This window comes from Paramormyrops kingsleyae, chromosome 8 (assembly GCF_048594095.1).
Source record: "Paramormyrops kingsleyae isolate MSU_618 chromosome 8, PKINGS_0.4, whole genome shotgun sequence".
Classification (NCBI taxonomy): Eukaryota; Metazoa; Chordata; class Actinopteri; order Osteoglossiformes; family Mormyridae; genus Paramormyrops; species Paramormyrops kingsleyae.
This window is the reverse complement of record NC_132804.1, coordinates 9,759,244-9,786,972: the sequence shown is the minus strand read 5'-3', so window position 1 is coordinate 9,786,972 and position 27,729 is coordinate 9,759,244. Positions and strand designations below refer to the sequence as shown.

Below are 27,729 nucleotides of genomic sequence, written 5' to 3'. Positions count from 1 at the left end.
GTTCAGCTGTGAGAATTTCTTAGTGAAGTTGGGATTCAATGTATAATATATATTTTTAATGTAAAGAGTTTATTTAAAAAGTCAAGGGGGATATTAAAGACTAGTTTTTAAAAATATAGTTATTATAGCTCTTTAATGCCTATGGACAGATCCCAGATTTCTCATTGTCGGTCAGCTGCAACCAAACTCTCACCATTCCACTCTGCTCCCATTCCCACCCTCTCTGTTTGCATTTGCCCCCCCGATTCATTCCACTGCTGTAATGGGCGGGGACGCCGGGACAGAGTGACGCTATTGGCTGGAGAGTCAGATTGTGGGGGGTGTTACAGCAGGGTGAAGGAGAGAAAGCGAGCAGTTTGAGGCAGAGCGAGTTTCTTTTTCTGTGGGGAGCGGCAGACGCCTGTGAGCCGATCCGGGAAGTTTTCTCGTGGGGGAGTGAATGGGGGAGAACCTGCTGCTGTCTCCGGTGTCCCGCGTGGGAGGGGTCTAGGGTCACGGGAGGGAGGTCTACTTCCTGGAGTCCCTCTGTTTCACATGCAGGAGGTGCACAGAGAGTGGGGGCTTCTGGGAATAAAGTCGGAGGGGGGCAAAACGACTCAAAGAACCAGGAGGTAAGTGCTATTTATTCAAAGCCATTTTTCATTCTGTCTGCCTCTCCATTGGAATCCCACCCTAAACAGGGCTGGCTTCTTTTTGGCTAGAGTCAAAAGGGCATGGGGGGTTGATGAGGGAGGAGGTCACCCTGTGCTGTTCTCTGTGTGCCACCGGGACCCCACTTTTGATTTTGGCATGTGACTCCTCTGGTCAGGCTGTTCAGACTCTGATCCTTGAATACATTTCTCTCCCTGTAATTTCATCTCGTGTGGGACAGCTGTACCTGAATGGCAGCCTGCCGCCTCACCAAAGCTCTTAAAGCGTGAGCGGGGGACACTGAGGTGGCCTGCATGGAGATGTCCTGCTTGGGCTGGGTCTGGTGGCCGGCGCTCCTCTCCCTCACTCGTAGCGGTAAACGTGACGGAGGATACGCTTCTCCTGAGGGGATAGGAAGTTGATGCAGCTCCAGGTGGTGAAACGTGGATCGCACCCCCAGTTCTTGTTCACACTGCTGTCTGTCTAGGGAAACACTTCTGGAGACTGGGGACATGCGAGAGGCAGGATAACAAAGTGCCAATGCTGGATTTCAGTGTAGAGGCTTGGAGAGTCGGTTTTCACATTTGATCAGTTTCCCGGTCCTCGGTAAAGTTTTGCTTTCTTCTGATGGGGTGACTGGAATTCCTATTTTAAAGCTGCTCCAGCCCCCCTCCCCCTTGTTCTGGAACGCTTGCCTACTGCCACTGGCAAGTGAAAACCGGAACCCAGACATCACAAACATTCAGCCATTCATCTCCACCTTAATCTCCGTAATAGATGTGCCACTTGACACCTGAGTGAATGGAATGGTGCTTGGCATTTGGCATTGTGCGGTACAGGGTTACAGTGAGCCTGGGGCCTATCCTACGACCAACAGGGCACCCTGAACAGGATGCTGATCCATTACAGGGCACATACGGTCACACCCATAATCACACAATACGGGCAACTTAATCACATCTCCTACTTTTATGGAGTAGCAATAACCAGACGTATCAGCACTCCTGGCTCTGCGTGCAGACAGGAGTAGAGATACGCTGAGTTCTCATTGCAGTTTTCTTCACATAAAGTCACTCTTAGCTGGTGGTGCAGCGCTCTAATGCGCTTAGTGAGGCTAGCAGCCACCTCGGTACCGCGGCAGGACGAGACGAACTTAGAGAGACGCGGGTAAATCGGGCCTCACCTACACGCGCACTCACTTCGTAGTGAAAGTGAGTCTGTCTCCACGGCAACGGTCAATACTTCCGTGTGCTTCGAATTTTTTGGGGAAGGCAGAGGAAGGCTCTCCCTAGGGGCAATGCGACTCCGTGCGAATAAACACATAACAGGATGTGAGCTGTTTACCAGCACGTTCCAGAATGAGATCGAAATAGGGAAACGCCTGCCGTACAGAGGTCATTGATATGCAAAGGGGGGTGACCCATAATGAACAAAAATTGAAAGGAATTTATATTTATTACAAGCATACTGTTGGTTTGTATCGGTGGGGGGCGGAGGCTGTGTGTACGATCCCTGAGGGACGGCCGGCTGACAGGACTGGTACTGGTAGGCCTGCCTGCAGACGCTCGGCCCATATTTGCCTGTAGCTGGTGTCAAAAACCATCCCCTAGAGAAGCCAGACAATCCTACGGCTGTTGTCAAACCCCCACCCCCCCCCACCCCGAGCCTGTCCTTTTCTGAGCCTCTGGACTTAAAAGGGGCACGGAGGCTTTTAGAGTACAGTAATCCCCTTTCTCTTCTCTGGGCAAGACCCACCATGACATTTGCAATCCTGCTTTTGAAGGGGGGAATCCTTGACAAGTAATTCAATTGCCATCGCACCCCCCTCCAAATCTGCTAAAGCCGTGCAGACGGATCCGGCCCCGTGCCGGGGGGAGCGGCGGCGAGGTCTGGCTGGTTCACGGGAAAGGCATCCTGGTGGCAGTCCCTGTTCCTGGACAGATGGGGTGGGGGGAGGGGGGAGGGAGGAGCATGAGGGTAAGTAAGTTGCCGTAACTGCAGCACATACATATAACAGTTCAGTGTAAACCCTCATACTGCTGAAGATCTCCATTTAGGTACAATGCAGCGACTCAAATCTCTGAAGACTCAGTATTGAGAAGGTCTAACTGAGTCAGACTTCTTCTGACGGTTAGATCCCTGGGCTTGTGAATGAAAGGAAACTGGTTTGAATCCTGTGCTTGGCTGAATTGCCATTGGGCCCTTGAGCAAGGTCCTTAACTTCCACGAAAATGGATTAATGGTTGACCCTCTCCTCAGATTCAAAGTTCTGCTCTTACCTGTCTTTGTGTCTCAACAGAGAGCATGATAGGATATATGAAGCATTCTAGGATACCTGCAGTCAGACTTCTGCAAGTTTTCATTTGTTCTATTTGTAGACTCAGCAGAAATACAAGCCTACATTAATATTGGACACTGTACTAATAATAGTGTTTTTTACAGAACATGTGGATTCATGTCCTGGAAGTGAATATGAATATGTCACCAGCCCCCTCCCCCCCCTCCCAGACTAGACTGACCCCGAGAGCTCTGTCCACCGCCTTTTCTTCTCCATCTCTCATGTTTATTTTTTTATTCCTCATTGAGGGGGGGGGGGTACATTTTCTGGCTGATATATACTTCGAGTCCCTGCAGGCTGTTAGCATCAGCATGGAAACTTTATGGATAATCTTTGAACTTGCTTCCTAAAAGTCTGAGTGTCTCCTGATTTTCATTCGAAACATTTCCATTAGCGGGATCTGGCCGTTCTGAACTTTGAAACATGGTGTTTCCTGGGTGGAGGAGATTCTTAAAAAATTAAGAGACCACAGCACAATTTTTTGTTTCAGTCATTTCTCAATTTATGGGTGAGCATCTGTGAATAATATATTTTATTTTTTGCAAACTGCAGCCTGGTTCTTCCCTGTTTGTCATTAATGAAGGGCTTCTTCCCTGCTTTGTGGCACTTCAGTCCTGCTTCTAGGACCTGATATGAACTGTCCTAGCAGTGCACTTCACACCTGCACTTAATGTTTCCCATTCCTTTTGAAGGTCACTTGATGTCATCCTACGATTCATGAGAAACTGTCAGATAAGTTGACAGTCATCTCTGGCATTAAAATGTCACTTCCACCCTCTACCTGGCTGGTTTCTGGTCGTTCCCAGTGTCTCCTGTTTCACCTTGTTCTTATGTACGTCTTAGAAATTTTGAGCCTGGAAGCATCGCAGTGTAGCCTTCTGCTAGCAGAACCAGGATTAAACCAGAATTTAACAATGCCGATTTCTTAAAAATATGGAGTGATCTCCTAATTTTTTTTCCAGTGCTGTAGTTGTTCTGAAAAATAAATGTCAAATAAAAAAAACTGCTGACTTAACTATTTTTAATCTTGACAAGAACTTTTTGTAACTGCAAGGGTTAACTGCATTTGCAGTGCCATGACAAAGTATTTTTCATAAAACACTTTCTGATCTCCAGACAAATTTTGGATACAAAGGACAACCCGAGTGAACAAAGCAAAATTTTTAAATGAAGGGAAAAAAATTGCCAACGTCCATATCACCCATGTGACAAAGTAATTGCCCTCAATCATTCAATCAACCACTGAACAGATTGTAAATGACAATGTGTTAAATTAAAGGAGACAAACCCAAGTTTGATTGCTGCCAGCCCTGTTGAATCAACCCATCACTTAAACAGAACAATTTCAGCACATGCCTCGGACAAAAGAAATTTCTGAAGTCTTAACGAATAAGAAAAAATAGAGGAAATTCGGAGCCAAACAAAAACTTTGTCACAGCACTGTGTGTAACAGCTCTGGACAGCAAGCCAACATTCTTTAAGAAATAAAACAACTTAACTACTTTGGGTGTAATATGTTTATAAGCAGCAGTTATTTTTCGTGTGAATCAGAGGGTTTTATTGAATAAACCATTTCCCAATGCTGAAAGCTAATCCTGTCCCAAGATGGCTTTGGCTTAAATGGTTGGGTTTAAATATTTCCCCTAAACAGCAGCAATTTCAGTGACTGTTTGCCAGTGCTCAGACTTTCCATGGATCTCTGAAATTGTCTAGTGTGACTACAGTTTTTGGTACGGCATGTGTGGTGGCCCCAGGCTGTGAGGACAGTCTGTGGATAAGTTCATCCGCGCCTTATTCAGTGGACAAAATAGCCTCATTGTCTAACGGTGTCATAGTTCAATAGAGTCCTTCACAGCTGTGTGTTTTTCTGACATCGACCAATGACCTTACTGCTCTTGGCTTCATGAGCCACACTGTTTTAACAGACCTTAGAAATGGACTGAAACCAGGACTGACAGCTTCAATATTCAGCATGTAGCAGTTCTGGAAATTGAAACTGGCAATAGAACTGGCTCTGGGTTTTGGTGTAACCTTAAATATACACTTCCCACCCCCAATGAGGGGCAAACTTGTTTTGGTGTGGCTGGTATCCGGACAAGAGGCGTAATTTTGCTATTTTCCCGTTCTTTCGATTTTTATCTTTGATGATGCAGCAGTCTGCTTCTCTGTAGCCAGTTTTAATATTATTCCTTCTTCCAGGGGTTCCTCCCCTGAACAAAAATAACAATCTTGTTTAATGAGGAAGCAGCGACATTAACATTTTACAGCGAAGGCAACTAGCAGGCAAGGAGACCTCGGTGAAATCATCCCCCCGTGTCGTTTTCTAGTCGGAATGTCCATCATGATGGTGACTGGGGTTTGACACGAGAGAGAGACTCTGAGAAAACCAAAGCAGATTCTTCACCTGCTGTCTAGGACACAGTCAGAGAGAGCTGGTCACTAGGCCCTTCTCTTGCTGCCAACCTGCTCCCAAAACATCTAAACCAAAGAATGAGGAGCACAGAATTCCTCTCCCAGTAAGCTGAGGGGGCCGTCCTCCAGTGACATGCTGCCGGCCCCCACATGGTGACACTCCCTTTTTCAATGGGATGCGCATTTATCTTTTCAGCAAACGGGACTCAACCTGCTCTTTGTCCACTTTGTCATGAATTTTATGTATAACTTCAAGGTTTAACTGCATTTATCTGAAGGCTCTAGAAAGCAACCACTGGTCTTTCACATATAAAACGACTTTGGCTCTAATGTGTTTATATGCAGTTTTGTCATGTAAAGCAGAGGCCGTTCCTGAATAAACAGTCTCCCAAAGCTGTAAACTCATCCTGCCCAAAACTTATTTGGCTCAAGCTGCTGGATAGAACTATTTCCCCCCAAATTATTTTTTAAGGTAAATAAAAATAATTTCAGTGACTGCTTCCAGTGCTCAGACTTTCCGTTGCTCTCTGAAATTGTCCTTTGTGTGACTACAGGTGTTGGTAGGGTATGTTTGCTAAGCATAGGTGGGTAATTCAGGTCTAGAGAGAAAAAGTCCAGACCAAGATTTTGTTTCAACCATCCAGTTGAGCATAAAGAGTCACAGTCACAGAGTATCCAACTGGTTGGTTGAAACAAAATCCTGGTCTGGACTTTTACTTTCTGGGGCTGAACTATCCACCTCTGAAGTCCTGGTGCTGCGGATGCTCTGTGGATCGGTCCATTATCCATTATTCTGGGCAAAATAGCCTCATTGTGGAACATTATCATCGTCCAGATAGAGCTCTTCACAGATGTGTGTTTTTCTGACGTCAGCCAATGATCTTAATGGCTTTGTTCCAGGCTCCATGTCCTCCAGACAGTCTACCCCACAACAGAAGGAGGAGGAGGGTGGGGAGGAAGAGGAGGAAGAACAAGGAGAACGATTCAAATTTGATAATAGCAACGGAGATGTCTATTCTAAGGACTGTATCAGTGCACTGACTGATGAGACAACTAGGACAAACGCAGTGGGGAAAAGGGCATCTTCTTTGAGTGTTGGAGCAGTGGCACCCCCTGAAGAATCTACTATTAGATTACCCTCAAAAAAAACAGAGCAGGACAGAAATATTGCACCCCCTGCTGGCAAGGAAGACTGTAACACAGGAGACTGTCCTGGCACTGGGACGTCAGGTAAGAACTCATCACTGCTAAGGTCTTGTCTGCAGAAGCCTTGTTTTCACTGCAGCAGCGCTTCATGCTGCAGCATTAGAAGTCAGACTTCAAAACAAGTCTGGGGATGACAGTCAAACATACTGCATACGGTTTGCAGTTGCAGTGCACATACATCATTTGAATTTGCTCTGAAACTGTCACTGCGCCTACAGCTGGAACAGATACCCTTACTGTAAAAGTAAATCTAATGTAAAAGTACGAGGGGGGAGAGGGAGAGTTGACTACCGTGTTGAGTTATTAATCGGTTTCCTAGGAAACCTGGAGCACGTGCCAACCGGGGCTTTAAGATTTTTCCGAGGAGCCCCACGGCAGTGCTGTGCAGTCCGGCCAGAGGTGACTGGCTCTCTCTGCTGCCAAAAAGCAGTTACGCAGTGGTGGCCTACTGCCTCACCACTGCCTGATATCAGGCCTCCGTTAAGCCCTGCTTTCCCTCCCCAGTCCCAGCAGGCAAGCAGCTGGATTGTATCAAGCAAATAAAAAAAAAAAACAGTCATTGAAATGTATTCTGAGTTGGTTTATTTTGATGGCTAGTCTTTGGAAACAAACAGAGTTTTGTTTCATTGGCAGGCATATTATACCTGCTATTTTTTCTGTGTCAATGTTTTGCATTCAGAATCGTTGGGGAATCATTTTTCAGTTTTCTTTGACAGCCTCTGGTTTTTGTAACAGCATTTCTTCAGGAAAAGCTAGGCATTGCACAACTCTCTTTCACAAAAAAACACGGTAAAATGCAGCTTGATAAATGAATGCCAGTTACAAGAGGCATGGTGATATTTGTGATTTACTATGTTTTTCTCACCCTTGACAGATGACGTCCCCCATTCGCTTCCAGGAGGGTAAGTCAGCGGATCCTGGCTGGATTGTGTGGAGCCCATTGTGTACCTCTGTTGTACGTCCTGACACACCAATCGCATTGAGTATCCTAAGGCTTGAACAAGCTGATGATGTTGAGATTCAGGGAATACAGCAAAAGAATAGCATGCACGCCTTTGCCCCCGGCCTCTGCCCTCCGGTGCAACCGAACCTCCTGCAAATTATAGAGATCCTCCTCGTCCCTCGTCAGTCACAGCCTACCCTGCTGGATTCGCAGCCCCGTAGGATTGGCCAGATTTCCCAATGCCTGAAAATGACGTGTTACTGAGTTATTCTGGAGGCAAACAGAAATGCGCGTTTCTCTATGGGAGACTTGAATTGTGGTAATTACACGTATGCACTGGTAATGAGGTACACTTGAAGTGCCAGTTTCAATTTTCACACTGCTCACGAACCAGTAATCAAGGGATGAGGTCATTTATGAGGGGAAAGATGAGACGAGGACACAATAGCCCAAAAAATGTTGTTTGGTATGTTTTAACAAAAGATTAAAAAGTGCTGAACTATAGATTTAATTCAAAAATACTTTAGATCCGTAAATTCCATTCTCATAATATTTAAGGGTTCAGTTGAAACAATCTGAAACTTTGAAAGTACATTAGAGGTTTAATAAATTCAGGAGAAATCATTCCAACATCATGATGCCTGGGGCCAGACGATGATAAATTATTCTCTCAACATGAACCTGAAATTAAATCATCTGAAGATGTTTGAATCCCAGCTCAGGATGCCTCAAATTATGTTTTCCTGTCTCGTTCACGTTCCACTTTTATGTAGAAGAATCACTCCCTGCATCTTCGTTAATTCACAGTAACTAGGAAGTTTCTTTAAGCATTTGATTTAAAATACCGGCTGTGAAGTTTAACATTATTTTTCTTCTCTTTAATCTGTCCCTGAGTTCTTAGTTATCTTCATCGTATAATATTTGTTCAGCATTTATTGGGTTACCCAGAACCCTGTCGCCTTTGACCTTACTTAATGAGGTTACATCATATCCATTGTTACACCCAACCCTGCACACTGTTTTTATGTTAATCCCAGTTACATCAGCAAGAGGATCCTGTGTTTACATGCTGTGCTAAAAAAAGGACGAGGAGGAAAAGGGGAATCGGGACATAAACGCTGCACAGGCTAGCGGTGACTGGGTCCCATGAACTATGGAGAATTAACCTAATGCCATGCCGGCAGTATGTTCAAGCGAGTCTCTCGCAGAGCCAGGTAAACGGCACGTCTTTCTGGCAGAAGTGCATTACCTGTAGAGTAGGCTGCTCTGCGCACTGCTGGATGAATTTGCTGTTGAGGAACAAGGGGTGTTTTTCGTAAATGTCCCCGAACGAGTACAGTCAGGCCCTGACGGCGGACCTGTGTGGTGGAAATTCAGGTATTTGGCTGAAGTTCAGCTTACGGTTCACATGCTTCGTGGCAGCCTGCGGTCAATCTCGGGTTCGATGAAGACCCCGACGTAAGGGATGTGAGTATGCAAGATACCTCAACATTTAGTAATACGAGAATAAATCTCAATTGCAAATTTCTCTGCAAAAAAAGATCTGAAAAAGTCGATCAAAAAGGACAGCTGTGTGGATCTGGGTGGAAATGGCAGGCTTTGCTAAAATGACGGTCTTGTTCTCCTCTGAATCAGGTGGTATTTCGTCTTATGTTCTTCGCTTCACTGGCAACATGTCGCTTCTTGTTAGGGAACTTTGGATCTGCGTGGAAGTAGCATGGTTGGCTCTCAGTGCCAAATGTGCCTTGTTCTTGCTGTATATTCTTGCACTCAGCAGACAAGCCTATTAAAATGCAGAGGGTTTCTGTGTGTTTGTGGGTTATGTTTAAATAAGAATGCAGGACTCACCACTATGGCGCTAACGGTCTTTTCTTCTTTTGCAATCACTCTCTCGACAGAACACTTTGCGTAATGACGTAATTCTTATAATGTACAGCGACAGTTTATGAACAAAACTCGTCCTAATTATGTAAAATACGCTACAGTTTCTGGTATTGGTATTCTGTGCCCTGCAAAAGTACGTAATTTGGTTTTTCTGGTAAGGGGTTCAGGTACGTGATGAACAAACTGCATGTCCCCACGTCACTCAGAACTCACGGTGCTGGTCGTCTCAGTGTTGGTGCCCTCAGATAACTGCTGAAACCACCTGACTTGGGTTCTGCTGGAACTCGCATTTATTTCCAGTTCCGGTGGTATGAATGGTTTGCCGATCCAGATAAACCTAGATTAGAAACATACCGGTTTATGAAGCATGTGGACAGGGAGAGCCGTGACTGTTGACTTGTATGTTGCTACTACAAAGCATTCTTCAAGCAGGAAAATTATAATGCTTTCGGTGAATGTTTTTTGCATGTAATTGCTAACGTCTGTGACAGAGATGACAATGTTCAGACAGGAGCTCTCCTGGGCCAGATGGGGCAGCGTCCGGGCTTCCCTGAGACGGCTAACAGCTCTCGCGCTGTTCACATTCCAGGGGATCCATTGACAAGGGGGCCGCTGGGCACAGGCAGGCGGAGGTGCTGCCCAGAGATCAGCTGGAGGGCACCGCTGGCGAGAGCAATGGGCTTTGCCAAGGTAAGGAAGCACCCCTTCCTCGTGAACTGAAAAATCCATTTTTTAATGAACATGGTGGTGTTATAATCAGCGTTCTCTCACTTTCAGTGCTTATACAAATTGCTTTTAATCTTCCCTCAAAGTGCTTCGATTGGCTTCCTCTGCTACATAAAATACTGTCCGTAGAGTTTGCTTCAGCTTCTAATCAGATTTTGCCTTTAATGCTGTTTTAGTTCCTTTGAATTGCAAATGTGTTAAGAGGAGAAACTTGTTTCCAGTAGGTGCCTAAGAACGTCACTGTGGGTAAATTTACCCATAAAAGCACAGGCCTCTTGGTTGGGCAAGTAGGATGGGCCACGATATTTGGATTTGGGACTGAGACAGGACAGAGTGATTGATTCTTGCTTGCTACTTATATGTCTAGGGTTGCCATATTTGGTGAGAGGAAAAAGCAAATGTTCCAAATATGAAATTTTTAAGTGAGGTCAACTTCGAGAAACATTTCGGAAGTTGATGTCACTCGTGAGCAGCGTGACACGTAGGAATGTGTGTAGCGTTTAATTTTTGAAGTAAACATGCGCATGATCCTTGCAAATGCTGTGTGATGATGCTGAGTGGTTGCCATATATAGAAAATCAGTGCCTTATCCTTCACTTGGTATTTCCCTGTGACTTGCAACACTGGGTCATATGGGTTGCAGCGCTAATCCAAGATAAACTGGCGATTTTTGAAAAATCGTCCGAAAGCCCAGACAGGGGCCCAAAAAGAGGACGTGTCCAGGAAAACCCGGATGTATGGTGACCCTACGTGTCTCCCCACCCCCCTCATACCCCGACCTTACCACAGGAGAGATAACAATATGTGAAACAAGATGGCAGAGCTGACATCATCTGTGAAATATAGTAGTGCTTGTTTTCACAGAAACGCTCCTTGCCAAATTTATGTTTCCTTTGAAGGCTCTCAGTATTGTTTCTCAGAACTGATTTCACCTCCTCTTGTGATTCTCTGGGGACTGAAAGCAGCACAGCAGACACAATGGAAAGCAAGAGTCGCCAGATGTAAATAATGATCAAAAGTACCACCATCCTCTAATCAAGCTTGATGGATCAAACTGACAGAAATGGCACCTTGCTGGTGAAATATAGTCCCCCATCATGTTTTCGTTATATTGTCCTTGATAATGGCGTTCATAGTTCTTTATATCCTGGTGAAAACGCTCGCCTCGCTCCTCTGAGTAAGCTCCTGTGTTCTCCTTGAATTCTCCTTCAGCCTTGTGATTGCCCAGGAATCCATGAACCACTGCAACAAACCTGCTCCAAGCTGCTGTCTCCTTCCTGTTCTGCTACTTGGTTAAATCTTCTTTATCTGTGGTCCAACGAAGACACCAGCTTTGACCTTTGCCTCCGACAGCTTTGGAAAGAGATCTTGGAGGTACTTGAAAGCTGCTGACTCGTTGTCTAAAGCCGTGACAAATTGTTTGATGAGGCCTAACTTGATGCGCAGTGGTGGCATCAGCACCTTCCGAGGGTCTACCAGCAGATTCCACTTGACATTGTTCTACCCCACAGAGAACTCGGTCCGCTGTGGCCAATCCCTTCTGTGATAGTGCGCCTGAGTGCCCCTGGTATCCCAGAGGCAAAGAAAACAAGGAAACTTTGTGATGCCGCCTTGCAGGCCCATCAGGAATGCCAGCATTTTAAAGTCTCCAATGACCTCCCAACCATAGTCGTCATACTTCAAATAACTCAGCAACATCTTGACACTGGTGTAGACCAGTAACACTGGTCTTGACACTTTCCGGTGCACAGAGTGAGCCACAGGGAGCGACGGGTACTGGTTCCCGTTATGAAGCAGCACAGCTTTGAGGTTCCTGGATGAGCTGTCTATGAGGTTCCTGGATGAGCTGTCTATGAAGAGGCGTCATTCACTTGGGTTACAGGTGATTCCTATGGCCTCGAATAGACCGGCCACATTGCTGCAGAAGCACAGCCCATCCTGGTGACTGAAGTCGTTGGAGAAACGTTCGTGACGCTTCCTCTGATTTGTGACTTGCACATCTTCATCCACCAAGTTCCACTTCTTGAGCCTGGATGTCAGAAGCTCAGCATTGGACTTTGTAAGAACAAGGTCTCTGATCAGATCGTTGAGGTCTTTCTGGTTGGGGAAGTATGGCTTTCTCTCCTCAGCCATATCTGTGAAATCGTGACCTGCAATATCTTCTTCACCGTCTGACTGGCTGCTCTCTGCTGAAGATGGCTGATCCCTCTCCGGAGGGGTGGGAATGGGGAGCTCAGGGCAGTGTGGTACCGGGGCGATGGAAGAAGGAATGTCTGGATACATGACAGGAGATGCTTGTTTGCCACTTTGACGTTCTGAAGGGTCCACCATGCAGAAGTAGCAGTTGCTGGAGTGGTCAGTTGGTTCCCGCCAAATTCTTGGGATAGCAAACTTCATTGCTCTTTTCTCTCCCCTATACCAGCCTTCAAGAGTCTTCTTGCAATGTTCGCATGTGAAATGAGATGCCCATGGCTGGTCTTGATCCCCGATGCCTTGTAAGCCTCGCACATCTTAACAGAGGCTTTCACTGAGTACTTTTTCGCTCTTGTCTTGATAAATTGTCTACAAATGTAGCAAAATGCATCTACTGGGTGCAAGCAGCCTCTTGATGCCATCCGAAATAATATTGGTATTCACGATCATGTCACTTTGCAATAATATAAACTGAAATGTTTGTTTCAGGCACCCGCACTTTTATACTTCTATTGATGCTACTGGGCAGTCTCAGAAAATTCTAGAAAGTTTTAAAAACTTCCAGAAAGTTATAGAAAATTCTGGCCAACTCTAGACTTTATTGGACAGTTCTCAAAGCTCTAGAATATTCTGGAAGTCTACTCAACATTGAATGTGAATCAAAAATGTTTGCGAAAATAGATACATTTAAAAATATCATTATCCTGACCACAGAAGCAAAGTTTGCATGGACCAGGTCAGACAGGACCACCCACCTGTGCTTTATTTTAGCTACACCCAGTCTAGACTGGCCTCTGGATAGACCACATGCTTTCCCCCTCTCAGCATTGACTCCCACAGCTTACTGTTCGCCATTAGAACTAAAGAATTAATTTTCCTAGCAATGTGTCAGACTTGGACACCGTGGTTACAGAAGATTAGACTCTTGTGCTGACTTATTGGCTCTGAGGAATGCCACAGATCTGTGTTGCTGAGCTGCTTTTCATGTTTAATGACTGTGTAAACACGGCCTGTGTCAAGGGCGGCCTTACAGGGCTTAAGTCCTAAATGATTTTAGTGAAGCTTCGGTTCTTTTTCCACAGTCACTTTTACCGACTCTGAGCACTGTGCTGTGACGTGTGACACTTTTTTGACTAAGATATCCTCTGCCCCCAGAACTGTCCCCGGTGTAAACACTGTGAAAATACCTTAGTTACACTGTAGATATAAGGTGCAAAACCTGCCGATTTCCTTGCCTAATTTTTCCCGGTCACCCTCCCAGGACCCTGTACTGGATGTCGCTTGCTTGGTTGTCGGATGCTGATAATGCTCTGAACAGCCTTCCTCCGAAAACATAAAGATATTAGAGCAGAATGATATTTTTGGGGGGGGGGGATTTGAACTAATGACCATCTGATTAAGAATACAGAGTCTTATCCTACTGAGCCACACACTCACCCTCCTGGCTTAGTCATAGAAGATAAACATTGTCTTGGGAGGAAATGTTATGTCCAGAAACAAAGGTCTTTATCAAGCGGTGTATATGTTACAATTGAAAAACATGTCAGGACGAATGTGGAGAAAACGCCTAAAATAACTTAGTGGATTGGGTGCCTTGAATTTACTTTATTAACTGAAGCTTTTTCGAGGCAGGGAACAGAGATATGTTATTATAACTGAACATCTGTTTCCCTACGGGGGCTAAGAAAACAGGACAGGAGATATAATTGAATGACTGAACATGATGGAGGAATCAGAAGATCACTTACCTCATAATCTAATGATGGGTATGCGACTGTTTATGGGAAGCTGCATTTCACTGTGAAGCCTTTTCGGGGTTAATGACAAATATTAACGAAATAGAACCAAGTCCCACGAATTCAGTAGATAGACTCTGAATCGAAGTAGAGCAACACTGGCTGCTCCGCTTAAATACGATTCATCTCTAGTTAGCCCTGCCTCCGAGCAACGGCACACTGACCGGATGTGGCTCGACTCCTGGGTTTGAATCCTGGATGTCGCCTTTTGGTTTCCTCTGCCTACTCCTTCATCGAGCATGTTGATGTTGATGTTATATTTGTGTAGTACATGTGTGTACCTGATTTCCCTCTAAAGGCTAAAGGACAGCCATCCTACTTGTCTTACTACCTGCTCCATATCGTTCTCTTACTAGGAGAGGCACTTGACTTACTGTTGTCCTACACTGGATAACGGAAGGATGGATATTAACAGCAGTTGGGATATTCTGTAGAGACTCAGTGAAGGTTCCCATATTGGCCTATGTAACAATTCCATTTGCATACTAATGAACATTTTTCTTCCTGTTCCAAAAAGCCAATCACAGAGCAGCTGCAACAGCATCATCACTCCCGTTAAATCACTTCATCCGTCCAACTGATTTGTGCTTCTCTTCTCCAGCAAAGATTTTTGTTACATTATGAATCTCTTTCAGTCAATGAACATGCCTGAGAATTTGGGTCAGTAGCCCTGTGCAAATGTCTGATTCCATTTTCCTGAATATAGATCAGTATGACATTAATATTGTCTGGTAATGAAATATTTATTTATAAAAATCTCTGAATAGTTGTCAGTGTTCTGTGGATATTTAATCAGCTGTTTTTTCAAAAAATATCCTTATATTGTGTTGGTTGAAGGTATCACTTACGCTTGTATGTTTTAACTTGGTTGGAGTTTTGCAATTGTTAAAATTTGGTCATATTGGATGTTGTAGGACTGAAAAAATGTACATGCCGTGAAGTATTTAATCGGTTTCCTGGACTTTCATGCCTTTAAACTTTTTGACACTTCTTCAGGTGAAATTAAGATTTTGAAGTAAAAGAAAGAAGTTATTTTCCTGCAAATATCGAGACGAGGAGCCGGGTGTATTTGAGCTCGGCTGTTGCCAAAGGGTGTTCCTTTAACGTGACACTTAAGGGAGTTGTTCAGAAAACCGGCAGCTGCCTGGATGTTTATTGTTCTGCAGCATTAAGAATGTCGTTCTGAAGTGTTGAGTGAATGAAAACTGTCACACGGAATGGCTGTGCTCCTGATTTAGACTCTCTCTGGCCCAATCGCAACGGAGTGCTTGATATTAAAACAGTCTACAAGCTTCCAACTTTCGCAGATGATAAACCACGACGCAGAGTCGTTTAATAACACCAGCTGCGGTGTATATTCACGAGGTGGGCAGAGCCCTCAGATGTGGTCTCATCGCACTGGGGGCCTCATCGCACTGGGGGCCTCATCGCACTGGGGGCCTCATCGTACTGGGGGCCTCATCGCACTGGGGGCCTCATCGCACTGGGGGCCTCATCGCACTGGGGGCATCATCGCACTGGGGGCCTCATCGCACTGGGGGTTTCACTGGGGGCTGGGTGGCCTGAAACCCAGACTTCGTGGAAGTAGGTCTCTGGTCTGCTACATCAGTATTTCCCAAGGGAGGGAGCAGAAATGCGGACCGTTTGGGGGTTTCTGAGGGCCGGGTTCGGAAACCCTGTCCGACAAAGAAGCTGCATCACCAGAAGGCTAAATTCTCTTCGCAAATCCGAACTGGCAACAGCATATTTTACAGGCTTTTATCTTTCTATTTACTTTTTTCTTTGAAAGTACAACTTTGCTAATATCAACTTGGGGTTCACTTATATTAGTTAGATCTGCCTACTACCAAGTAGCCTAAAGAATACTTGGAATTCTTCAGGGCATGGACTCAACAAGCTGTCAGAAACTTTCCTTATTTAGTTTGGCCCCTGACATTTTTGCACTTGTAACCTTCCTGTTGGCTTTAACAAGTCTGGCCGTTCAACTTGTGTTTCATCTGCAAGATGTTTCCTTCCTCAGAACTACTGCCGAATGAATCTTTTTTTGGCGACGGCACCGTCTTTTGTCAAATCTAGATGCTGTAGTGCAGGAAAAGACCAGGAGAGTGACAGTTTCTGAGATGTAAGCACCACTCTCCAAATGACACAGTAACTGAACCTCGAAGTCACATGGTTCACTGTTTGGAGGAGCAGGCTGTCGGCATTACTAAGCAGTCCGTACCTGATAATGTAGCTGCTGAGTGAAAGACAAATAATACATAATATAATAAGAAACAGATTAGATTTCTCAACAATGGCACTATTTGAGAAAATAGCAAATGAAGCAAACCGGAATAGGCTAAATCTGTTTTCTTGCTTTGGTGCACATCTGGAAACAGGATCCACGACACCTCCCCTGTCAGGATTCATTATGAATAGCAGATCGACCTGTTCTCCCGGTACGTTCCTCGTGGTTCACAAACTGTCCCTCAGAGTGGAGTCGCCTGTCTGTGTCTCAATGGTTGTGCAACCGAAGGCAGCTGGAGCTGTCACCGAGCGGAGGGGCCAGAGGGAAGTGCTGGAAGGGTTTTCGGAACGTTCCGTCCTCCTCAATTGGGCTGTTAGAGAAGGTGGTCACACTCGTTAACCCCGTCAGAGGCACCCGGGACTCCCCGACACCTGGTTTAAAAAAGTCTGCTAACTTTAGCGTTTTTGGCTCTGCTGGCCCCACTGTTCATGGCTCCTCCTATTTTTGAAATCTGACCTTGAAGCTGATTGGCTCGCCGGCTGGTGCGAGAGGGAGCGCCACATGCATGTCGCGCGTTGACATGTTGTCGACTCCCTCGCCCAACCATCAAAGCCAGGCCGTGAAATTGCTATTTTTCTGTCCATATGCTGAGTTTCCTCATGTGATGGGACTGAATCCCAGGAGAGTGAGTCTGTCATAGCTTCGCTCTAGGCTGCCCCCCCTGTTCAGCGGCATCTCGTTGGGTTAAACCAGGTAGCCATTGGCAGAGTTTGTCACCAATTCCTTACTTTTCCTGGTAACTCCCATGCAGAATTTACAGGATAACGTACCTGGAAGAGATTCGCCATTTTCTGGGATCTTCTCATACCTTTTTACTTAGTTATAATGATCAAGTTTCCTTCAGTGTCTTGATGCACAGTATGATCACTTTCTAATATAATTAATAAATAATAAGCACTAGCCTCAGTGAAATCTGTGCATTGGCTGTAGTGTCCAGTTGGGTGTGTGGGGGTGTGTATGTATGTGGGGGTGTGTGTGTGTGTGGGGGCGTGTATGTGTGTGGGGGCGTGTATGTGTGTGGGGGCGTGTATGTGTGTGGGGGCGTGTATGTGTGTGGGGGTGTGTATGTATGTAGGGGTGTGTATGTGTGTGGGGGTGTGTATGTGTGTGGGGGTGTGTATGTATGTGGGGGTGTGTATGCGTGTGGGGGTGTGTATGCGTGTGGGGGCGTGTATGCGTGTGGGGGCGTGTATGCGTGTGGGGGTGTGTATGTGTGTGGGGGTGTGTATGTATGTGGGGGTGTGTATGCGTGTGGGGGTGTGTATGCGTGTGGGGGCGTGTATGCGTGTGGGGGCGTGTATGCGTGTGGGGGCGTGTATGTGTGTGGGGGCGTGTATGCGTGTGGGGGCGTGTATGTGTGTGGGGGTGTGTATGTGTGTGGGGGTGCACCCCAGCCTTGTACCCTGTGCTGTCTGTGAGAGGCTCCAGGTCCACATGTGACTCTGACCAAGATAGGATGGATAGACTAATATCCATGGTTAAAATCCCAAAAGCACATTCCCAGGGAAACTGCACTTCCTGCACATAAACACAGGTAACTGAACATACACCAACAGAAATGATGAGCATAGGTAGGTAATTCAGGTCCAGAGAGTATAAGTCCAGAACAAGATTTTGTTTCAACCAACCATTTGAGTATAAAGAGTCGCACTCATAGAGTACTTAACTGGTTGGTTGAAAAAAAAAATCCTGGTCTGGACTTTTACTCTTTGAACTTTTGCTGATCAGCACTGACTGACTTCACCACCCTGTGGGTATTGATGGCTGTATGGTGCCCTCTTTTAGGTGGGGGCAAGGCGGGGTTCGGCCCAGGGACATGGAGCAAGGAGGTGATCTATGATGACGTTCCTGTCGAGAACGTCCCCGCCAGAGAAGGTGAGGGCCATGTTCACTGTGCCAGAGGTGGTGTTAAGGCAGCAGGCATTGTTTCCAGTCCTGGCAAAGTAACTACTGTTGGACCTTAGAATCACTGTACTGTTTTTAACTGGACTCTGTCAGGTGAGCTGATCTACGAGAACGTGCAGAAGGCTGAGGCGACAGGGCCAGCGGTGAACAATGGCTGGAGCTCCAGTGAGTTTGAAAGCTACGAAGAGATGTCTGACGGCGAGGGCCGAGAGGTGGTCCGCTTCAAGGTAAGGGGCCAGCGTGTAAGGGGCGAGCGTGTAAGGGGCGAGCGTGTAAGGGGCGAGCGTGTAAGGGGCCAGCGTGTAAGGGGCCAGCGTGTAAATGGCCAGCGTGTAAGGGGTGAGCGTGTAAGGGGCCAGCATGTAAGGGGCGAGCGTGTAAGGGGCCAGCGTGTAAGGGGTGAGTGTGTAAGGGGCCAGCGTGTAAGGGGCCAGCGTGTAAAGGGTCAGCGTGTAAGGGGTGAGCGTGTAAGGGGCGAGCGTGTAAGGGGCCAGCGTGTAAATGGCCAGCGTGTAAGGGGCCAGCGTGTAAGGGGCCAGCGTGTAAGGGGCCAGCGTGTAAGGGGTGAGTGTGTAAGGGGCCAGCGTAGCGTGTAAGGGGTCAGCGTGTAAGGGGTCAGCGTATTTGTTTGTTTCTGTATTTTGCTTTTCCTCCAGAGGTACTCTGGCAGAGTTTATGACCGAGTAGAACGGGCCCAGAAAATAATGCCGACTAGTGAAAGGGAGCCAGGTTCCTTGTGTGAAGAGCAACACTTCATTCTCTCATTGTCTAAACAAAACAACAGCATATTCCAAACTGAGACATCGTTCCCCCCCACAGTCCACCCACGCATCTATGCCGACTCGCCAACTGCAGTCCCAAAACTGACCACCGAGTGGCACTGTTGGTTCACACTCTGAGTGGCAGGCCTGTTGATAGCAGGGTGTTGCGCCTGGCTTTCTTATGCTTTTCCACTCCATTTAAAAACGAAGGCTGAAGCCCAGGCGGGGGCAGGGATGGCTGCTGGGTGCAGGGCATTGGAGTCCTGCCTGGTGCTGGCTGGCTTGGGTTCTCTACTCCTTCGCCTTGAGTAAACACCAGCATCCTTTTCTGATGTGTGTTTCCCTCCTTTGCCTTCTACCTTTCCTGTGCGAATCAGCTTCATGCCACCTCCCTGACACTGCCGCCCCCTGCCTGCTCCTTTCTATACCCCAGTCCTCCCTCTGCAGTGTTCAGACCCAACCGTTGCGCTGGGTCTGTCGGTCTGTAACGCTGGCAGAGTTTGCATGCCCCCGCTACAGGTGCTGGGGGGGGGGGGGGAGATTTCACACACTCGTCTGCAGAAAGATCTGATTATCCCAACTCCAATTTTTCTCTTTATTTGGCAAAGCAATTTTGTTGTGGATTTTTCTGCGAAAATAATCCTCCATAGACGATTATGATCTGAAATTCATGACTGTTTTTTTTTTCTTCTTTAGGAACAGGGGAATTTGTCTCCCGTCACAATTGCACTTGCCAAGAACAATGTAATTTGCTCTTGATGTAGAATTTGCCCACGGCTGCTGACTGGGATGCTCCTGGGCTCCGTGTCGGTAGGAAATTGTCACTGAATCAAGCTTACAAAGCAATAGGAATGAAGAATCAGTGGCTTCGCGTTGATCACATGGTGTAGATGCAGAGAGAGATTTGCATGTGATAAGCGTCCCCATGTCGGCCGTGGTTTTACGTGACCTTGGCGCTGTGTTTTCTGACCTCTGTATTTGTCTCTCTTTCTCTCTTCACTCCCTCTCTCCCTGATTCCTCCTCCACACCCTCGTGGGGTCACCATGGCGATAACATCTTCCTCCTACAGTCTTCCCTGGATGTGTCGCGGTCAAAGGAGCGAAGCGCCAAGGCCAGGCGTGGGCTATCTTTGCGGCACTGGGGACGGCCAAGAGGGCACACCAAGGTACCAATACCTCGCCTGTAAAGTGGTGGGGGGGTAAGGGGCGTGAGGGGCGGAGCCAGGGACAGGCTGCGGCTCGCGGGAATTTCCTCCCGTCCGATGAGCAGCCAGCGTGCATCAATCAGCCGACGGGAAGAGCCGCCCAGGACCGCGCTGAGCCCGGCTAATTAACGACCCCATGTCAAGCCGTGGTGAAATTAAGAAGCTTTCCGGAGCATTTGTGCTGAGTCGGTGCGCTGGCACCGTGGCAGATGGGAGGGGGGGCTTTCGGGATCCTGCACGGCCGGGAAAACAGGGGGGTGCCGTCTTGTTTTTCGTTTTAAATATCCTCCCTATGAGAGAAAGGCTTTGCAGTGCTGTTCAGTTGGGAGCAGCATCCATTAGGTCAGTTTGTGCTGGATTAACAACTGCACCCCCCCCCCACTGCTCTGTTGTGCCTGCACCCCGACCCCCACACCCCTAAACCACAGGTCCACCAGCTGATGAGAGCAGCCAGGAGTGGAACGAAGGACGGTCTGGAGAAGACAAGGATGGCTGTGATGCGCAAAGTGCATTTCCTGCAGAGAAAGGACACCGCGGGTAAATCTGGGGTCTTTGTGCTCTGTGATCTTTGCTTCCCTGCATCCCCTTCAAAGCCTTTTTTAAGACCCCCGATTGCTTCATAACTGTTCTCCATAGTCAGATTCCATCTTCGGAGAGTTTATTGGTGCCCAGGAAGCAAAGTAAAACATTTTCTCTCCTGCTAACCATCTGTGCCCCAGTTTGAGCCGAGAAAAGAATCGGGGGAAAAAAACACTTTAAGAAAGATCCTGAGCAGCTTGTGCTGGAAATGGTGTCACTGGGATCAGCCGGGTTGCCTCTCTTTGATTATAAGGCAGAGCCGTGGCTGTCTGGGCCTTTTCGGTGTGAGGGGTAAAAAGAATAAGATGACAAATGGAGGAGTTCAGGCGGCGTGTCCAACCCTTCGCGCCCCACGACGAGGCAGAATCGGCAGCCATTAGTGCGGAATGATTAGGTACTTTAGAAACTATTCATAAGGTAGCCATTCCCGTGGGGTCTGGGGAACTGGGTCCGTTCTGGGCAGTTGGGACTTGAATTTTCAGGTTCAGATAGTGAGGGACCCGTGGTGATGTGCATTTTAACATTCTGGGACTGAAATACGATGCGTGACGGAGCTCGCGCCCGCATTGTGTGTGTGTGTGTGTGTGTGTGTGTGTGTGTGTGTGTGTGTGTGTGTGTGTGTGTGTGTGTGCGTGCGTGTGTGTGTGTGCGGGTCTCCCCTCAGTGCTCTGGGAATTCCCTGCTAGAAAGAAAAAGCATGTGTCACAGAGCACAGCTGGTGGCAGGATTCTCATAGGTGTGTGTGTGTGTGTTTATATGTGTATGTGTATATGTATGTATTGTGTGTGTGTGTCTGTACGTATGTATGTGTGTGTGTGTTTTTATGTGTATGTGTATATGTATGTATTGTGTGTGTGTGTCTGTACGTATGTATGTGTGTGTGTGTTTTTATGTGTATGTGTATATGTATGTATTGTGTGTGTGTGTGTGTGTGTCTGTACGTATGTATGTGTGTGTGTGTTTTTATGTGTATGTGTATATGTATGTATTGTGTGTGTGTGTGTGTCTGTACGTATGTATGTGTGTGTGTGTTTTTATGTGTATGTGTATATGTATGTATTGTGTGTGTGTGTGTGTCTGTACGTATGTATGTGTGTGTGTGTTTTTATGTGTATGTGTATATGTATGTATTGTGTGTGTGTGTGTGTGTCTGTACGTATGTATGTGTGTGTGTGTGTTTATATGTGTATGTGTATATGTATGTATTTTGTGTGTGTGTGTGTGTCTGTCTGCTTGGGTGTTCCTTGGGGCACCGGCGTGAGCTGAGCGGCGTGAGTTTCTCAGTGATGCCTCATGTCCGCCTTCCTACTCAGATGAGAAGCTGGAGGACGATTCAGTTTTCCTGGATGTGATGGTGTCCGAGGCGAAGAGCCCACCCCCACGGCTGGGACCCATGCCCGAGGGTCTGAGCAGCCAGCAGGTGCCCCCCCCATTTCGCCAAAACTGGGCATCTCCCAGCAGAACGACCTTGATTGATAGATAACATTAATTCCCATCAAAAGCATCTTTTTTCAGTTTTGGGGTGAACTGCCCCTTTAACTTTCACGTGAAATAAAGTCCAGTTTCTCTAAATTGTGGGCCCTTGTTCTCAGGTTCTTCGTCGCCACATCCTGGGCTCCATCGTTCAGAGCGAGAGGAGTTACCTGGAGTCCCTCAGAAGGATCGTTCAGGTAAGACCTTAAACGTTGGCCTGTAATCTCACAGGAGGCGTATTCACATAAAACACGTTAAACACATTCACCTGTAATCTCACAGGAGAATTATTCATGCAAAAATGCTAAACACACTCACCTGGAATCTCCTCTGTGACTGATGCTAAACATAAATCACGCTTTTGATTTCGGCACCATGCACTGTATATATTTATGAGCAGAAGTCAGGCTATTTGTTTTATGAAACTGATGATTTTTGTAAAATCATTAACCTAGAAACCAGTCTATACAGAATCAGGTCAGATCAGCTCAGTCAGCAGCTGACGGTGCATAAAATTTATTATCGCAGTTGAAATCATGGCCCAGTGATATAGCACGGACATGGTGTCCTGTGAGCGCCTCGCCCAGACCCCTGCAGCACCCCATTGGACAGTGTGCCAATGCATGTTTCATGATTTGACTTATAAACAAGTATATATGCACAATTCTGTTCTCAATTAAGTTGTGGCAGAACCAGATTTCTTTAGTACTTTGCTGATTTTGGGGGGGGGGGGGGGTTAGATGAAAAAAGGAAATGGCTGGTTGCCGTGAATGGCCTTTAGTAGATAAAACCAAGTTTATGTACCCAGCAGGGCTGTTTATGATGGCAGGAATTATTGGCTTTGAAAGGCTTACATAAAGGAAAGCTGAGGTCTCACTGTAACCCCCTCACTAGCTCTGCACCTCTTGTGGATTGTTCGTCTCCTCAGAGTCTTTTAACTGATTATTAAAACACGGTTAGACTTACCGTTTATTAGTGTTTAATTTTATCATCAAGTTCTCTGATTAGCTTCCCACCCATTCAGTGTCTCCTGCATCATGCCCTGTACTTTCCGCTTTAAGCTCCAGGGTAAAACCCATTACTGTTTATCCAGATAGATGGATGTTTGCAATGTTTTCGAAACTGCACTGTGGTCATACATCGTGTAAAATGGCCTGGTGTACTATAGCATGTATATCCTGTTCACATGACCGTGGAGGTATGAGCTTGGAGATCCTCAGTGCGACATGGGAGAGTTTCAACACGCGGAGCATAATTTAGATCAGAGGATGAGAAAATCCCTGAGATAGAATCAGTGTTTTCGCCTCCTGTTACCTCAATCCCTGTTTGGCCTTATCCACTTTGCACCTTCTGCTTTGCCATCCTTCCTATGCCCCCTGGATCATGCTCTTCCCATCTTCAGGAGTACCAGAAGCCCCTCCAGGAGGCTGAGCCCCAGATCTTGAGCCCCAGGAAGGTGCGGATCATCTTCCACCGAGTGCAGGAGATCCTGCAGTGCCACTCCATGTTCCAGATCGCGCTGACCTCTCGGGTGGCCGAGTGGGACAACAGCGAGAAGATCGGCGACCTCTTTGTGGCCTCTGTGAGTCTTGGGGGCAACTGGCAGGGGTTGTGGGGTCAGACTAGGCCCCGATGTGGCACAATGAATAACGCACAACTGCACATGAATGATGGTGACTTCAGAGAAGATACATACGGCTTGGATGAAATGAAAACTTTATAAATATGTGTTTCTTGAAAACTCCAGTCACTTAGACGGTGTAATGATGCCGACATGAGTAACATTGTCAGGCAGGCCTAGTTCGTCTTCTCCTCATGCAGGTTTTGCATTTACACCTGTCAATGCAGCAAACTGGTTTCTTAAACACATACAGCGACTGGTGTCATTATGGAACGTAGCCCAAGACAGCAGCCGATGCAGATATCTTGCTGTCATGTAGGTATATACGTTTGGCCCATCTGGAACATTGCAGTGGTCGGGGGTGCCCTGAAGTCCAATTACGGGGCCTCCCCCCGCACTGGAGTATCTCTGCGTATTTAATCTAGAGGAATGAGTCACCTGCTGTGACTTGACATGCGAACGAGCCGTCGTTTAGTGTTTAAAAGTGCTACATTGGCTGAGTCGATCCCATCTGTTGCTTGGCTGGATCGATGTCAGCCGACCGCTCCAGAGGAACGGAACAGTGACCTTTACTGAAGTCAGCAGAGGGATTATCAAGCGCGCATTCTGTTTTATAATAATGGCTAATGTTATCATCATATTGGTATCAATAATACTGTTGTTGTTGTTATTATCAGAGGACGTTGTAGCACATTCTGACAGATCAAAAATGAAATTTTTACCTTGGACATGGTATTTAAAACCGTAGCCTACATAGTTACGATTTTTTCTTAAGCAAAACATTTTGTCATGGACACAGATGAGTCTTGAAACAGCCACGTTATGTTTGTGTATGGACAGGTTGACGATTCCTGGTTATTGTAACATGTTTGTACTGGATTATTCCTCACATGCGGGGGATTCTAAAAGTGTCCTGCCTAGTGTTTCGTTTTTTTGATGCGTCGACAAGGGATCCTCCTCTCCTGAGTCATTTTTTGTTGCCAAGCCCCTAATTTTCTCTCGCACCCCCCCCATCTGCTGCCATCAGCACCCCTGGGTGTCCGGCATGTGTGTTTAATCAAAGGGAGGCAAATTGATGTTGGCCTCCTATCTCTCTGGACCCCCCCCCCTCCCCAATGAATTACAGCAACTTCTGGATAATAAACAGATTGTGTTTTAAGGACCTCAGCCATAAGTTGGCATTTTCCTTCTTGCCTGCGGCCATGTCAAAGTTTCCCGCTCCAGAGAAGTTTCCGGTTAACCCATTCAGAGCGTGGTGGAGCGTCAGTTGCTAGCTTGGGCATAAATGAATGTTGGCATAAATCAGAGGAATATCACCCTTCACTGGCAGTCACTAGGGAACACTTAGGCGTTACTTCCGCAATACGCATCTTCCAGTTGGTTAGGTTGACTTGCTGTGCTGAGGCAATTAAGGAGGTGAATGTTTTGCAAATTACTCCAGTTTTCCCATCTATCGTAGTTCTCCAAATCCATGGTACTGGATGTCTACAGCGAATACGTCAACAACTTTATCCATGCTATGACAATCATCAAGAAAGCCTGCATGACCAAGCCCACCTTCCTGGTGTTTCTGAAGGTGAGCTCCGTCCTCGAGTGCGGGCACGTTCGCACGTCTTTGCATCTGCACGTCCAGCCGGCTGACCTCATTCCCACCATGTCCACCGTCCTTCAGAAGCAGCAGATCAACAGCATGGACCGCATCACCCTGTATGGCCTGATGGTAAAACCCATCCAGAGATTCCCTCAGTTCATCCTTCTGCTGCAGGTCAGTCACCAACTGGGTGTGAATGGCAACAATCACCCGTGTAACAATTATTATATGCTTTTCAGTTGCTCTCTACTTAGCACTCTATACAAAACATCGTGATACAGTTTAATTCACAGTGTACTGATTAAAGGCTGATACACTGTGCTTGTACCATAGGTGTTACATATATAACCCTGTTTTTAACTGCAAACATAAACATTTCATCCCCTGCATATATTAAATACCATTGCACACTGTACATAGCATACAAATGACATATATTACAGGCTGATTGACACATACACGTAACTTATAAATCACACATACTGGACTCACGGCGCCATCCTGCAAACACCTTGCCGCCGACCGGGAGGGGGGGGGTGACGCACGGTGTCGCCTGGTGCACTGCCAGGGTCGCGTGGGGAGTGGCACCCGGCGCACCTGAGAGGGCGTGGCGCCCCCCCGCACGCAGACGTATGACACGCCCCCCTGCCTTTGACTTTTGGGCGCCCAATATAATGTCACATTAGGAGGCGGAGCAATCGGAATTGCTCTGAGTCTGTGGGCAGCTGTTTCCTCTTGTGGGGACCGAAAAAATGGTCTCCACAACATGAAAATAGCAAGGTTTTGTGGGGACATTTGGTGCACTATACATACTGTACATATTACATAAATTACAGGTTGGATGTCCCATGTGCTTCCGTTTTACTGTAATTATCCCCAAACCTATTGAATGACTGATATAAAAACCACAGAAAGGCGAGTTGTTTTGACAGGTAATTGAAAAGTAATTTAAGCTAAAAAAAAACGGCTTGAGGTTCACCACACCCACAAGACCATTAGTTCCCACTGCGCAGTCAGCAGACACATGCACAAAAACACAAAAAGCATCACGGGCCTGCATCGCTCATGGGATGCAAAATGTGATATCCAGGCACTTGCAGATGACTAAGGGGTTGGATTTGGCCAGTTTAACAGGCTCCTAAATAGCCCGTGAGCTGGCCCTGGTATCAACGGAGCTGATCCTGACGCCTTAGTAGTAAAGGAGATGCAGGTGGTTGGTGCATGATTGAGTTCCCTTAAATTGCTATTGGCTGGACCCCACATCCAACCCTTAAGCTGGGGTTATATTTCAAACGTCTGGACAAAACGAAATCGAAGACATCAGCATGAACAATTTATTGCATACTTAAAACGACGTTGCCGCATTGTTCATTCTGTGTCACCCCACAACCCTAGAGGATGCAGAATATTTTTGATGCAGCAGATCTATATACAGAGCGCAAATAAATGTCTGTGGTGTCTACATGAGTCATTTTAATAAAGGGGATGACACCTCTTAAAATAAAAGTTACTCTCTTTATTAACAGCCATTATTGGTTTAATAATTGCGGCGGCACAGACAGGGAAGCCAACAATTTAAGCAACACTCACGGCTAAATGCTAACAAAACGTATTCCACAGCAAACATTACATGGTCACGACATTTACTATTAACAGAAATACACAAATATGTATATTAATTTACATTATTTAAAATGTGGTGGGATAGACAGCATGCTGGTAATTGCATAATTAGTTCGGTTGACCAACACCGCGACTTGATTTATGTCAGCCAGTAGTGGACAGTGAGTGGGATCAGAACAAATGTAAAAGACCCAGAACAGGCAGTGCACCAAGACAGTGATCACTGCGGTGATTATACGTCATGCTACATCATATTGCCAAAACTATTTTGACTCCGTCAATTTTGTCTGAGGTACACGGCCAGCTTTGAGGCAGGCTACCCTCTGTCTTTCAGGACATGCTGAAGAACACCCCCAAGGAGCATCCAGACCGGCTGCCGCTGCAGTTGGCCCTCACAGAGCTGGAGACACTGGCTGAGAAGCTGAACGAGCAGAAACGCGTGGCCGACCAGGTGTCTGAGATGCAGCAGCTGGCACGCAGCGTGAGGGACCGCGGCCTCAGAAAGGTGATCCGAGCCCGGCCCCCCGACCCGCCTCTCTCCCAGGGGCCGTAACCG

At 46.7% G+C, this 27,729-nt stretch overlaps 1 protein-coding gene across 4 annotated transcripts in view; it reads left to right on the top strand.

Moving 5' to 3' along the window:
• Positions 1–332: 332 nt before the first annotated feature.
• arhgef10la (Rho guanine nucleotide exchange factor (GEF) 10-like a) overlaps positions 333–27,729 on the top strand; it is a 69,214-nt gene continuing 41,817 nt past the window's right edge. The window contains exons 1-14 of one of the 4 annotated variants that reach the window (XM_072715136.1): positions 333–611; positions 6,281–6,610; positions 7,461–7,488; positions 10,003–10,103; positions 18,201–18,290; positions 18,414–18,547; positions 20,152–20,247; positions 20,715–20,823; positions 22,179–22,285; positions 22,458–22,535; positions 23,741–23,920; positions 25,419–25,535; positions 25,632–25,724; positions 27,508–27,678. In XM_072715136.1, coding sequence (XP_072571237.1) covers positions 6,286–6,610; positions 7,461–7,488; positions 10,003–10,103; positions 18,201–18,290; positions 18,414–18,547; positions 20,152–20,247; positions 20,715–20,823; positions 22,179–22,285; positions 22,458–22,535; positions 23,741–23,920; positions 25,419–25,535; positions 25,632–25,724; positions 27,508–27,678 — 1,629 coding nt within the window. In that variant the 5' untranslated portion in view covers positions 333–611; positions 6,281–6,285. Of the gene's footprint in view, positions 612–6,280; positions 6,611–7,460; positions 7,489–7,533; positions 8,744–8,783; positions 8,997–10,002; positions 10,104–18,200; positions 18,291–18,413; positions 18,548–20,151; positions 20,248–20,714; positions 20,824–22,178; positions 22,286–22,457; positions 22,536–23,740; positions 23,921–25,418; positions 25,536–25,631; positions 25,725–27,507; positions 27,679–27,729 lie in introns of those variants that run through there. The other 3 variants (XM_072715137.1, XM_072715138.1, XM_072715139.1) reach the window with 3 other exon arrangements.